General features: G+C 43.8%; 1 protein-coding gene across 2 annotated transcripts in view; it reads right to left on the bottom strand.

Moving 5' to 3' along the window:
- Positions 1-2,471: 2,471 nt before the first annotated feature.
- The window catches only part of dyrk1b (dual-specificity tyrosine-(Y)-phosphorylation regulated kinase 1B), a 69,051-nt gene continuing 57,094 nt past the window's right edge, over positions 2,472-14,428 (bottom strand). For both annotated transcript variants that reach the window (XM_080471448.1, XM_080471447.1), the window contains exons 3-13: positions 13,159-13,278; positions 12,892-13,080; positions 12,352-12,499; positions 9,480-9,629; positions 9,250-9,386; positions 7,871-8,017; positions 7,340-7,480; positions 6,430-6,550; positions 6,163-6,345; positions 4,936-5,039; positions 2,472-3,269 (exon numbers count right to left, since the gene is read on the bottom strand). In XM_080471448.1, the coding sequence (XP_080327574.1) occupies positions 2,754-3,269; positions 4,936-5,039; positions 6,163-6,345; positions 6,430-6,550; positions 7,340-7,480; positions 7,871-8,017; positions 9,250-9,386; positions 9,480-9,629; positions 12,352-12,499; positions 12,892-13,080; positions 13,159-13,278 (1,956 nt within the window). In that variant the 3' untranslated portion in view covers positions 2,472-2,753. The remainder of the gene's footprint in view (positions 3,270-4,935; positions 5,040-6,162; positions 6,346-6,429; positions 6,551-7,339; positions 7,481-7,870; positions 8,018-9,249; positions 9,387-9,479; positions 9,630-12,351; positions 12,500-12,891; positions 13,081-13,158; positions 13,279-14,428) is intronic.

Here is a 14,428-nt window from a genome sequence, read left to right on the forward strand (position 1 = left end):
ATGTAGGGGGATGATGTCATGTAGGGGGATGATGTTTATGTAGGGAGATGATGTATGTAGGGGGAGGATGTAATGTAGAAGGATGATGTCATGCAGGGGGATGATGATTTAATGTAAGGGGATGATGTTTATGTAGGGGGATGTGTGTAGGGGGATAATGTAATGTAGGGGGATGATGTCATGTAGGGGGATGATGTTTATGTAGGGAGATGATGTATGTAGGGGGAGGATGTAATGTAGAAGGATGATGTCATGCAGGGGGATGATGTTTATGTAGGGGGATGATGTTTCGTAGGGGGATGTTTGTAGGGGGATAATGTAATGTAGGGGGATGATGTATGTAGGGGGAGGATGGCATGTAGGGGGATGATATTTATGTAGGGGGATAATGTAATGTAGGGGGATGATGTAATGTAGAGGGATTATGTTAATGTAGGGGGATAATGTAATGTAGGGGGATGATGTTTATGTCGTGGAACAAGGTTGTTGTAGGTGGACGATATCCATCATGTGTTCTTGAGTGATCAACCAAAAATAACCAAATCCACTGTAAAAGTTCAGATTTCAGCAACTCAACCTTGATGGATGATATTTCCTCCTTATTCTGGATTATTCTTAAACCATAAACTATATTCCTCCTGTAACCAGACTGTACACATCCTATTATGTTTCCCACAAGAGAAACTGCTGTCGTATCCTGGAAACTGTTCAAGCATTTTATTGAACTCCAGGCTGTGATCCTCAGCGTCATACCCCACATGGAACCCCTCATGCATGCAGAACACCCGCCCGTCATGACATTAAGTTCACTGGCCGGCCGTGTGGTCGAGATAGATTAGACAGAAAAGTGAACATTTACCTTCAAAGTGTAAAAAGGCTGATTCAACAGCAGTGGTTTACTCTGGATTGTCTGGGAAATGGGTACAAACACCATACTTAGGTAGGTAGTAGTCTTCATGTTGGACAGAAGCTGCACAAAAAGATGGATTATCAAAAAAGAAAACATTTTGTTGAGGTGGTTCACAAACACTTTGACCCAATGTAAGGTTGTGGGTTTGATCCCATATCTCATTGTCCTTTAAGCAAGATGCTGAACTCTGAGCAGCTCCCGCCGGCACAGCAGCTGTCACTGTTTAATAGAGAGAATGTGAGCCTTAAGACTGCTGAAGCAATGGTGTGTGTGTGTGTGTGTGTGTGTGTGTGTGTGTGTGTGTGTGTGTGTGTGTGTGTGTGTGAGATAATCCCAGAATACTGTGGAATGAGGTAGTGGAACCTTTTAGCAGCAATAAAAGCGGACATCTGATGTTTGTTTGACTTTGGTGTGCAAAAGTATACTCTTTATTCTTATTATATATCCAACTTTATTTGCCCCAACCCTCCCCCTCCACCCAGCCCCCAGAACTGGCGACATTCCTACATCACCAGTTACTGTCACCGTTACAATAGTCAATCAGAGCTCACCTGCAGAAAGAAGGCAACCAAACAAAGAAGAGCAGAAAAAAGGGTTACTTTCAGTTTTTTTCTTGTTAAATAGTAATAAATACATTGAGATGCAGTGGTTCTTACTTTATCATTTTCTCTTAAGCAGAAGGGTTCAAAAGTTTTTCTTTTGTTTCTGTTTCTATTTCTTTTTATTTCTTTATTGATCTGTGTTGGATCTTTAGCAGCAATCCGGACCAGTTGTCATGGTGATTTAGCAGCACAGAGAGGAGGAGCTGTCTGCAGGAGAAACATGACAGGAGGAGGAGGAGAGGAGGAGGAGGAGGAGCTGTCTAGAGGAGAAACATGACAGGAGGAGGAGGAGGAGCTGTCTAGAGGAGAAACATGACAGGAGGAGGAGGAGGAGGAGGAGGAGGAGGAGGAGGAGAGGAGGAGGAGCTGTCTAGAGGAGAAACATGACAGGAGGAGGAGGAGGAGGAGGAGGAGGAGGAGGAGGAGGAGCTGTCTAGAGGAGAAACATGACAGGAGGAGGAGGAGAAGAGGAGGAGATCCTGATGAAGAGTTAAGCAAAAGCTCACACACACACAGACTGTGTGTGTAGTTGCATATCTGTGCGTGTGTGTGTGTGTGTGTGTGTGTGTGTGTGTGTGTGTGTGTGTGTGTGTGTGTGTGTGTACTAATTGGAGGTGTCACAGATCACACTGACCGCTTCGGTTGTTTATAAACTCGGTGTTTGGATTTTGAAGTTCTGTTTCCAGGTTCTGATGGACTCTCCCTCTCGGGGGGGGGGGGGGGGGGGGTGAGTCTACAGAACGCACATTCTATGAACCCTGTTTGAAGCGCTTTGCCATCATATTAACTTTCTTCAGAGCAGCAGTGGAAGTGTAATTCACAGTAAATATTCCACAGATGGATGAAGAATCACGGCCATCTGTCACACCTCTTAACTTTCTCATATATTACTGCTTTCCTCTTCATCCTCCTCCTCCTCCTCTCCACACTTCTGAAGAGAACAAATACACCACACAACTCCTCAAACCAAGAAAAATCAAATAATATTAATCAACAACATTAATAAAAAGCAAACTCATCTCAATCGTTCCTTTACAGTCATAACAAAGACAACCAACTGAAGCAAGATAAAAGGAGAATGTTCCCAGCGTCCACTTCTGCCCCCCCCCCCCCCTCCTCTCATGCAGTAAACTGTCTCCTGCAGCACAAAGTTTACCTCTGTCTCTGAACTCTGTTGTATGTGTGTAGTTGTAGTAGGTGTAGTTAAAATTGTATGGCTTTAGGGCATGGTTCAGGTTTTATCAAGAGTTGGCAGGCCCCTCATCTGAGTCCGGCCTCCCTCTGCCCCCCGCAGCAGGGTTATTGTTGTTGGAGGCAGGGTAGTAGTCCTCAGGGGGCGGGGCTTGTGGCCCTGGGGCGGTGGGGGCCGTCCGAGTCCGGAAGGCAGACAAGCCGATTGGCAGAGCAAGGGGGAGAGACGCAGAGCCGAACTGAGAGGCCTCCATGGAAGACACGGCCCCCAGGTGGTGCAGCCCGAGGGAAACACCCACATCCATGCTGTCACTCATCTGGGGTGAGGATCCCTGCTGCCCCCCCCCACCGCCAATACCTGTCTGTCCACCCTGCCTCAGGCCACGCCCCCCATTCCCATGATGCGAGTAGGTCGGGTGGGGGTGGTGGGGAGGGTCCAAGAAGTGGCGCTGGTGTTGTTGGGAGGCAGCTGGCTTGTGGAGCAGCAACTGGGTGTATGCTGGGTCCTGACCCCCACCTCCACCATCACTGCCAGGCCACATCCTCATCTGCTGCTGGGAGGGAGCCTGGGGGGGGGGGGGGGACAGGACAGACACGTGATGAGCAAAACACGCACATGGGAGATGGTGAGGCTGTAGTTTTGTATTTATATCAGTTCTGTGAACATCGAGACGGAGCAGGGAAGGATATCAGCTGAAGGTTCTGGGGTTCTGGGGGGGGGGTCATAGCCCCCCTGAAGCTGAAAGGTTTTAAGCAATTTCTACCAATTTTAGCTATACGTTGTACAAGACCAACGTAATAAGAAGACCTGGAATAAATCTGACACATTTAATGAAAACCAACCTACAGTCTTTCTGATATATACAGTTAGTACACACTTCTTCACATCATAAACTTAATACTTCACTTTCAAAATGCAACAGTTTATCTTCAATGATGAGCACATATTTTCATAAGTATTCTGGTGAGTTCAGAGGTTTCTCAGCAGTGTCGGTGATGAGAAGAGTTCTCACACCCTGTCTGAAGAGGAAGTGATGATTGGTTCAAAACTTTACAGTCACATGATTTTCAATTAAGGTAATGAAATCATTAGGGATGCACCGATACCACTTTTTCTGAAAGGTGTAGTGTAAGTACTTGCATTTGAGTACTCACTGATACCAATACCGAGTACTTAGGCCAATACACACATTTATTTTTTCCCACAGATGTTATTTGAACAACATTCCTACATTGTGATGTACTGACATTCAAAAGTAGTTATTTTATGGTACTGCCACATGTACTGCAAGAAAAGGTTTCAATAAAACTTTTCTTATCAGAGTCTAAGTGTGTGTGTGTGTGTGTGTGTGTGTGTGTGTGTGTGTGTGTGTGTGTGTGTGTGTGTGTGTGTGTGTGTGTGTGTGTGTGTGTGTGTGTGTGTGTGTGTGTGTGTGTGTGTGTGTGTGGGTGGAACAGACCAAACACAGACTCTAAAGCCAGTTTAAGTAGCGGAACCTCCATTTCAGTCCGTTGTTAAAAACAGGAGCCTCAAACCGTCATTTCGACGGCCAACAAAGTAGAGTTGTACACTCGAGCGCTCCTCACTGGCCGCCACTGCCTTGTAGCGAAGTGCCGTAAACCGTGCACTGCCGTAAAGCGGTATCTGGTGTCTTGGTATCGGTGGCAGTTTGACAAGTACGAGTACGAATATGAGTACTCATGCCTGGTATCGAACCGATACCCGATATTGGTATCGGTGCATCCCTAAAAATCCTAATGGAAATCAATAAGACGACTATCACAAATAAATGTATGTTTATTTTCTTAAGTTTCCAAATATGCACTAAGAATGAGTTTCTCTGTTCTCCGTCTCACTGTGGTCCAGATCTTCCTACACTGTGGCCTTGTGGTGTCTCAGCTCTCTGCACAGGGTGAGAGGCGCTGGGCGGGTGTAGAGATACTGCTGGTCGCCACCACTCACTTTTTGGACCCTACATACGGCAGCTTCTCAGGAGAAGAGAGCTGTAGTCCAGAAAACACTTTTAAACCCACAGCCCCAAGTCTCATCACTGCACAAAGTCAACTTTCATGAAATATTTATTTAGTTTTACATTTGGCTGAATTAAAAGTGGAGGCGGACAGAACCAGCAGAGAACCTCTGATTTTCTCCTGTCACTGACTCTTTGTTTATTAAAATCACACCTGGAATATGGCAGTAGAAAGATGGTGGGGGCTGTGAGGAGGACCTACCTGAGGGCTGGTCATCTCATAGTCTGAATGTGTAACAGCAGAGTTGTAGTAGCGGTTACTGTAGCGGTAGTTGCGGTTGTCATTGGAAGAACCACTGGAGCCACCTGGAAGGAAACCAGACCAACGGTCACAATGCTGCTGCTGCTGCTGCTGCTGCATGTGCATCACATATTGTACTAATCCAAATATAACACCAGAGTTCAAACATAATCTGATACAGTTCCTATTCCACAAAGAAGTACAAGTCTCCCTAACATCCGGATTACATCCTAAGAAGTGGTGCAGTACAGCAGTAAGAGGAGAGAAGTGAAGGGAAAGTGTCAAACGAATTATCTGGAATGTTACAGCCTGCACGGCCTCGTCTCCTCTGTGTGTTATTAATATGTGTTTCACTGTCAGAGGTTAGGAATGCCCTTCCAGACTTCCTATTCCTTCTGTCAGATCTGGGTCCCTCTGATTGGAGGAAGCTGCCAATTGCCTGAGATCCTCCGGCCAGCTGATTGGACTGAACCATGTCTACCCCCCTGCTCTGGGCGACTGGAGCATGTGCCTTTGGTGTGGTTGTGTTGCCTCTCTGGTGAATTCTGGGGGGGCTCCTCTTTCATACTTTCGGCATTGCGCATCCACAGACTACTTGGACTTGCATGCAGTTTCATTCATACTACATTTGACGTAGTGTTTATGAAGCTTGGTAACACTGCTGTCAGCCCAAGTGAACAACAAACCTTAGTATTGTCATCTTTAGCTGACACAAACTCAAACTAGTGACTATTTCCAGCTAGAACACGTGCATCTCTCTCTTCCCTCCATTGTTGTTTACGTTTGTGTCACTGGCTACTTGACGTTGTCCTCATGCTGAAATCATGACTTGTCCCATATGAGACGTCAGTCCCCGAGACACAAGAAGAAAGCGAATATATCTTTTTATTGAGGAAAATTACAAAGCTAGTGTTAACCCTTCCTGTTACAGTCTCCAGACCGTGGTCGGGAGACACAGGAGACTAACGTCTGCTCCGGGGCGGACGATGTCCTCAGCTTCGGGGGTTTAACTCCCTGGCTTGACAGCGGTCAGGAAGCAGGACACAGGGCTTGTGTTTTATACTCAAGAAAACTCAACGTGGTGTTTCTGATGGCAGTGGTGCTGATTTTAGACCAGGACCTCTGAGGACTACACTGTGTTGTGTGGTTGTCTTCAGTTCCTGTTAGAGTGCAGCGAGCAGACTTTACCAGAGCTAGAAACAGAACTAGTAGTGGAGGTTGAGTGCGAGTGGTCCATGGCAGGAGAGGTGGATGTGGATGAACTGGTGTTGGTTCCTTCATCTGTTGTTTTCTTGAAAAAATTGTGCTGCAGGGCGTAAAATGGTGTGATACGACTTTTTGGGTCGTAGTCCAGCATGCGCAAGATCAGGTCTGAAAAGGACACACATGATCACAGTCTGGAAGTAGGAGTCATCCACCAGTACAACTGCTCCAGCGCACAGGGAGAAGCATCACCTTTAAACTTCAGGTAGTCACAGGGAGCGTGTCCTGGCTCTCCTGCCCTGCGGCCCCCCGGGCCTCCCGTCTCCACTCCCAGAATCTCATGAAGACGCCGTGTGGCTGGAGGTTTGTACTCCTGCAGAGACACACACACGTTACAAAGTAAAGTTCCATTCTGACAATAACACACTGAAATATTTACATCTGCCAGTGATGTTAGCGTTTTAATCTACTTCTACTCTCTTCTATTTTGTTTTTTATTCACAGTGAAATCTTTATTCTAACTTTTTCTTGTTTATCAACTTCAAACTTTTTATTATACCTCTTATGTTTTTATTATAGCAAATGAAAGTTAAGAGATTTAAACCAGACTTATACATACAGAGGTTATTAATCATAATGCACATTACTGCATGACTGTTTGTCAAAAATATGGCAAGAACAAATAAAAAACGTTGATGTATTTCCATAAGAGGGGTTCACCTTTAGAGCAACAGAGAGTCCCTCAGAGGACAGCTTTTGTTTGGTAATTTTGGAATGGCAAAGAAGATGCAAGTTTTTGTTGTTGTTTTTGTGTCTGTCACACCAATTGCAGAAGCTTTACGTTTATTATTTACAGGGTTAGGCAATATAAGTTACCTCTGATACAATGTGTGATCTTTTATAACTATAAGAAGGTGAGCCACTGACTGCAAGATGGTAACAGACGACGCCTGGCTGGTAAAGATGTGACTGTTATGATGCCCAATTTCTTTTTGCAAACCGAGTCCTCCTATTAAGAAACCTCTTATTTCTAACAACTTGGCAAACATTTGAACTTCTTGATTCTACATTCTCCATTACATCTATTCCTTGTCATCTTTCCATTTTTATCCTTTCCAACATGCTGTAACAACACATGAGGACATCCTGAGGCTGCGGGTACCTTCTTCACGTCCTTGTTCTTTTTGACCGTCCACAGACCATCTGACAGTTTGTCAAAATACTTCCTGGCTTTGGGAGCGGCGTCCAACATGTGGCTGGGAGGAACCCCCAGGACCTCCACTATCTTATTCATTTGGTCAACCTGTGGAAGCACACGCACACACACACACACACACACACACACACACACACACACAGTGAAAGTTCATGTTGGTTGAGCTGGCTGAAAAACACTTTCATTCTTCAAACATGTTCTTGTATTTCAAATAGTAAATAATTAAATAAGATAAAACTGCCTGTATAATACATTTCGAATTTCTTCCACTTCTAAAAATACTTTTTCTTTTGCTACTTCTTTCCAAGTGGAGTTGAATACTTTTCTACATACAATCTTTTTTATATTTTTTCCACTGAAATGGTTGATCTTTGAAGACACTGGATAAACTGCAGCAGGAGATCTTTTCGGTGCTGTTCTTGAAGAAACAAGTCAAATTAACAATATCCGAGTCAAAATAAAGGAAGAGGTTTTTACCTCGTTGGAGCCACTGAACAAAGGCTCCCCTGTGTGCATTTCCACCAGGATACATCCCAGCGACCACATGTCAATAGCCAGATCGTAGGGCATCCCCAGCAGAACCTCCGGAGAGCGGTAGAATCTGCTCTGGATGTACTGGTAGATCTGAGAGGGCAAAAGTCATCAGCCCAGTGAAGGAAAGCTCGGCCTAGTTCAATACTGCAATACATTGAAGCACAGGTTCTCAAAGTGCGGCTCGCGGGCCAATGGCGGCCCGCAGTAACATTTCTGGCGGCCCACAATAATTTCCAGTTGTTAGTTTTAATCCAGCTGTTCATTGATTTGAAAGGAGGAATCTTCGTTTCGTGCTCTTTAGTGACATCTACAGGCGAGGGACAAGCAATAATCACAGGTGTGGTTTAGACCTCACTTGACCTCACTCCAAGAAGTCCAAGGTCAATGTTGGTTTTCACCACGGTGGTGCGGACGGCGTTTACCGCCTGGGACCGTGAGCACAGCTGTGAGGATGGAGTCGGAGCGGGAGCAGAAGACGGGCTCCTCGAGAAAACGCGGTTTCAGGACAAGTAGACAAATGCTTACTTTGTCATACCGCAGGTTCATGTAACGCTCCGGTGATGAACACACCAATAAGCTCAAACAACGTAAAAGAAGCTTCACTGCACGGCCGTCACTATTCACTAATCTGGTGAAGCTGTAACACAACCTGGCTACGTGGTCGCTCAACAAATAGCCAGGTGGAGCGAGCTGTTCAGACGGAAAATTTATGTGGGACTGTATTTTAAAATACAGTATGTATGTATGCCCGGAGCAAAAAACTTAAGCTCAGTGACTTAAGTCTGTCAAATGAAACAGTGACGTGAGAAATCAAAGAGCTGGCAACCATCTCAAGGAGCAGCAGGGACGATGTGAGGAGGACCAGGAGACAGGGAGCCTGTCCCATCATACTGGATGAAAGCTGGACATCAGAGGAATCATGGCCAACTGGAAACAGCACCACAAAACCCAGGCCAACAAAAAAAGGTACGTTGACCTAGTAACAAATATTCAGTGTGACTTAATGACAAGCTAATAGACGACAGGCAATGATACATTAATATTAATGATGATGACTTGTTAGGTAAGCTTCTATTTTTAAAGTCTCTCTCTTTCTCCCCCTCCCTCTGTGTGTGTGTGTGTGTGTGTGTGTGTGTGTGTGTGTGTGTGTGTGTGTGTGTGTGTGTGTCTGTGTGTGTGTGTGTCTATGTGTGTGTGTGTGTGTGTCTTTCTCTGTGTACTGTGATGGACTGCTCACCTGCCTTCACACAGTCAGTGGGATCAGATCCATCAAGCCTGAACTGAATAATGTAGTACAGAAGAAATGGCTGAATGTAGCTCACCCTCTGTCCGAGCTGGCAGGAGGAGCCAAAGTCAACTATTTTAATGGCAGATCTCTTGGGGTTACACAGCAGGATGTTCTCCGGTTTGAGGTCGCAATGGATGATTGACAGCTCAGGAGTCGCCAGGAATAATAACGCTGTTAGAACCAAAGATAAGTGCATCAGTCAGACAGGTGAAAAGCATTTAACTATAAGCTTGATCTTCACTGATTGTGCCATTATTATCACACCTGTACACAGCTGCTGTGCAAATTTCCTGGTGAGATTGAGGGACACTCCTCGGAAGTTGGTGTTTCTCAGAAGATCATACAGGTTGTAGCTCAACAACTCAAACACCAAACAGAGATGGTTCCTAAACATAAAGTGACGCTTCAGGTGGACTGCACACAGACAGACAGACAGACAGACAGACAGACAGACAGAGACAATGGGAAATGTTAGAAGATTCACTGGAAGAAGATTGAGATGAACAATCATAAATGACTCAAAGCATCGTGATGAAGCTTATCGTGTAATTTCATTTCTTCAGGGGTCACATACAGACCCATGTTTTATCTGGAGGGCAGTGGCACAAGAGCGTAACAACCTTTAATAAATACTAGTCAACTCAAAGTTTTCCTTTATTTCACAGTGCAAAGAGGTTATGATTTTTCACCATTTCGAGCTGAAAAAGTCTCTAAATCAGATAATATAACATCTGCATGCTATTGACCAACCCTGCTCTACGTCTGATGTATTTAAACACGACTCAGAGGGCTTTTCCATGGAAAGAACCAGTTCCTGTTTTCACAAAGTGTCTCAGAGTCTCAGGGAGCTCCTATCTTAGCCTAAACGTTCCTAGCAAGGAATCTTAGCTTCAAAGTGATTCAGGAAGTGTCTAAGAGCAACTCTTAGCAAGAAGTTGACAGCAACGTTTATCGTAGTGAGGAGGTGTGGTTGACCCTGTTGCTATGTGTGATGCAGTCTGCTGAAAGCTGATTGGTTGTTAGAGAAAGGGAGACAGGAAAAAGCCTCTGTGCTCCTCGTAATGAATGGAGAGTAAAATTAACCCATCAAATATCTTGGGCTGTATTAAAAATGTGTAATCATGAAAATTATTTTATGTCTATTTTATGAAACTCTGAATTTTTTTTTAAATTTTTACACACCTTAAAAATTATTGAACTTTCCTTGTTCACATGCCGATTATTACATTGATTTGATTATTGTTATCTTTGTATCTTCGTACAGAAACGGTGCACCAGACAGAGACAAAAACAAATACCCCTTTAGAATATTAACGTTTTTTACACCTTCAAAATAATTGTACGCACTGATTAAACAAACGGAGAACGTCTTTCCTTCTCTTCGTCTTTCTGTCATCTTGTCTGTTTAAGAAACTCTCAGGATTCTTAAAAGTCCTCCTCACTACTCTTAGTGGTTTTCCACCTTAGGAGCTCTCTTAGGGCTTAGGATGCTTTGTGAATTACTTTTATCTTAGTAAGGAAGAATTCTAATAAAAATCTTACATTTCGAGGAATTATTTTTTTTAGGAGGGACATCACTAAGAGCGACTTTTAGCCTCAGGATGCTTGGTGAATACGGGCACAAGTACTAGTTCAGAACCAGGGCCAGACTTAGCACCAGTTCTTTGTCTTTCCACCACCAAGGCTCTGGCCCATCAGGGGCTAAACGGGTGCTAAGCTGGTCCCACATCGTTGCTGGGCCAGAGCAGAGCCAGACCTGGGTCAGACACGTCATCAGGTGGGGGCGGAGTTATCGCTGGAGTTATCGCTTCCTACAAGGCGGAAGAGAGGCTGAACGGCTTTCTGAAAACTACAGCAAACACGGAGACACGGAGAGAAAAAATTTAAATAACACGTGGGAACGATAAAATAAGTCGGTCCCTCAAGTTAATAATACGAGGGAACGAGATAATTTAATCCGCGATGGCGGAGCCGTGGCTCTCCAGATGCTGCAGAGCTCCTGCGGAGCGGCGTCAGATATATACTTTAGAAGCAGTTTTCCATTATCATTTTTTTCACACTTTTCATCATAACATCATTGTAACTAACTTCCCTTCCAGGTCTTGTTTCACGTTCTGACCGCAGGCTGAGGTCTGCATGAGGCTGCATTGCTCTATGAGACGCTCCATTATTATTTTCTACCCACAGAACTTCTTTATAATTAATACTTTTGGTTCATCAGCAACTTAAAAACAAACTACAAACTACTGTAAATGAAAACTTGGATTTTTTAGCCATAAAATGAGCTTTTTAACGGCTTCATGTGAAAGAGAACTTTAATCAGAGTGTTTCCGTAGGTTGCTATAGGAAACGGCTGTAGAGCAGCGTTCTATCATTCTACACCTCCATTCCTCCATGTTGAAGCTTTTGATTCAGACGCTTCCAGTAATAAAGTGAAAGGAGCAGAAATTCACTATGGACTTCTGAAATGTTGAAAAATAAGCCCCAAGCTCATTCACGTGTTATTTTCTTTCCCTCAATGACCATTCCAAGGCTCCAGACTAAAACAAGATGGACGTGTAAAAACACCAATAGAGATACGAAGAGACTCAATGTTTTCTGGCTCTTTGGTGCATCAGAGGTTCAGGTCAGACTAGATGGAGCGACCCGGACTAAACCGATGAATATAGTCCGTCCCCTGGTTCCTGTATGAGCGCTGTCAGCGCTAAATTGGTGAAATCAGTGACGTATCACGTTTTGGAGTGACGCAATGACGTGGCTCCCACTTGGCTCCGTTAACGGTGGAAAAAGAACCGGTTCTTTGGCGGTGCTCATTTAAGAACTGGCTCTGGCACCGGCCCTGAACTGGATCCTGGTTCTTTCTGGTGGAAAAGCCCTAATAGTAAACTAGGCGTGACTCACAAAAAGCATTTGTTACAAAAGTAGTTTATTATGGCAGTGCTTTGGTCATGGTTGATCTATTTTTAGATTAAAGTATCAATCCAAAGTGCAAACATGTTTTTTTCAGGAGTCGCAATATTTAGCATCACAATTTAATCATAATGAACAATTCAAAAAGAAAGAGGAGTAAATGTTAGGTAATGTGGTCTCTGGCTTGATAGAAGTGACTACCACACATTGTGTCTGTTGATCTTACCAATATAATATTTCATCTCAGTGTCATGCTTGTTCATGAGCTCCAGCAGGCGTAGTTCAATCTGTGCCTGGTTCAGAAAGGCCTTTTTGTTCTTAATGATCTTAATGGCCACCCACTCCTGCTCATGATGGTCGTAGGCCTTCACCACCTGCAGACACACAAACACAAGCTGTGACCAACCCTGACAGTCCCAGACAACCACAACCTCATTTCATGTCATGGTCCCTCAGCTGGGTCCGTTTGGTCCCCGTGGCCACATGATGGACAGCACGCTTTCAAAAATCATCAGTCCTCAGAAGTTTCTTCTTTCTTGTGTCTGAATGTGGAAGAGTGACTCATATTTATAAAAACGTCATTTCACTAAGAGCGGTGAAGACGGTTAATGTGTTCGATTCCCAATCTCAGCGTCTGGTGGATCTGTTGTTGCTGACATTGGACAACAAAAACAGAATCCCTGTAACCTGCCCAATGGAGGTGTGTGCATGTGTCTCTGTTCAGGTTTTATTCAATGACTTTTGAAGGTTCCTGAGCTGAGCTCACCTGTCCGAAAGAGCCCTTTCCGATCAGTGAGTCGATCTCATAGCGGTCCAGCCACTTTTCTCCATTTTTAACAATGTAGTCATAGTTGTCGTCATCGAAGCCATCATTGTAGATTTTACGCTCCTTTTTCGTGCTGCTGTCCTCAGGTGGGACTTGCTGAGCCCGCCTCTTCTTTTTAGTGTAGTACACCTGTGGACGCAGACAAGGCCCCGCTGTATGATGCCTCCAATGAACCACTCACTCTGCGATGTACAGCATGTCTCATACCTCATTGATGTGCTTGTAAGTTTTGATGAGGTCAACAGAGAGTTTCCTCAAAGGGGCACTGGCAGGGTCTCTGAAACTAGGGGGGATCCTCCGCTGGAGTATGGTCATATCAGACAGCACCTGCAGAAAACAGCACAGCTTCTCATCGTTCTCATGTTCCTACAGCCAGATGAGCCTCATGGAGATAGAATTGTGTTCAGTGATTCAGAGCTTAAAATGCACTGCGGTGCAATCATGACAACAAACAACACTTATCATCTGACTCAGTTTAGAACAATGAAACACCTTGCTAGTAGAATGTCAGCATGTCAGTGGGATGAAGAGAAAACCTAACACATCACTTTATGCCAATCACAGCTTCAGATGTGTTTAGGAAGAGAATCATTTGAGAGGTCGGCGGGGTCTTTCTCCTGAGGCTATCTATGAGCCACTGCAATGAAAGATATTTGGACCTCACAGAATGAAAGAAAACAAACGTTGATCCCAGCTGACATGGGGCTGACATAGAGTTAATATGGAACTGGCATGAAGCTGAAATATAGCCGACATGGAGTTGATATGGAGTTAATATGAACTTAACATGGAGTTGATATGGAGTTAATATGAACTTAACATGGAGTTGATATAGAGTTAATATGAACTTAACATGGAGTTGATATGGAGTTAACATGGAGTTGATATAGAGTTAATATGAACTTAACATGGAGTTGATATGGAGTTAACATGGAGTTGATATAGAGTTAATATGAACTTAACATGGAGTTGATATAGAGTTAATATGAACTTAACATGTAGTTGATATAGAGTTAATATGAACTTAACATGGAGTTGATATGGGGTTAATATAGAGTTAATATGAACTTAACATGGAGTTGATATGGAGTTAACATGGAGTTGATATAGAGTTAATATGAACTTAACATGGAGTTGATATAGAGTTAATATGAACTTAACATGGAGTTGATATGGGGTTAATATAGAGTTAATATGAACTTAACATGGAGTTGATATGGAGTTAACATGGAGTTGATATAGAGTTAATATGAACTTAACATGGAGTTGATATGGGGTTAATATGGAGTCAACATGGAGTTGATATAGAGTTAATATGGAGTTGATATGGAGTTAACATGGAGTTGATATGGAGTTGATATGGAGTTAACATGGAGTTGATATAGAGTTAATATGAACTTAACATGGAGTTGATATGGGGTTAATATGGAGTCAACATGGAGTTGATATAGAGTTAATATGGAGTTGATATGGAGTT

Source organism: Lipophrys pholis (genome assembly GCF_963383615.2).
Source record: "Lipophrys pholis genome assembly, chromosome: 9".
Classification (NCBI taxonomy): Eukaryota; Metazoa; Chordata; class Actinopteri; order Blenniiformes; family Blenniidae; genus Lipophrys; species Lipophrys pholis.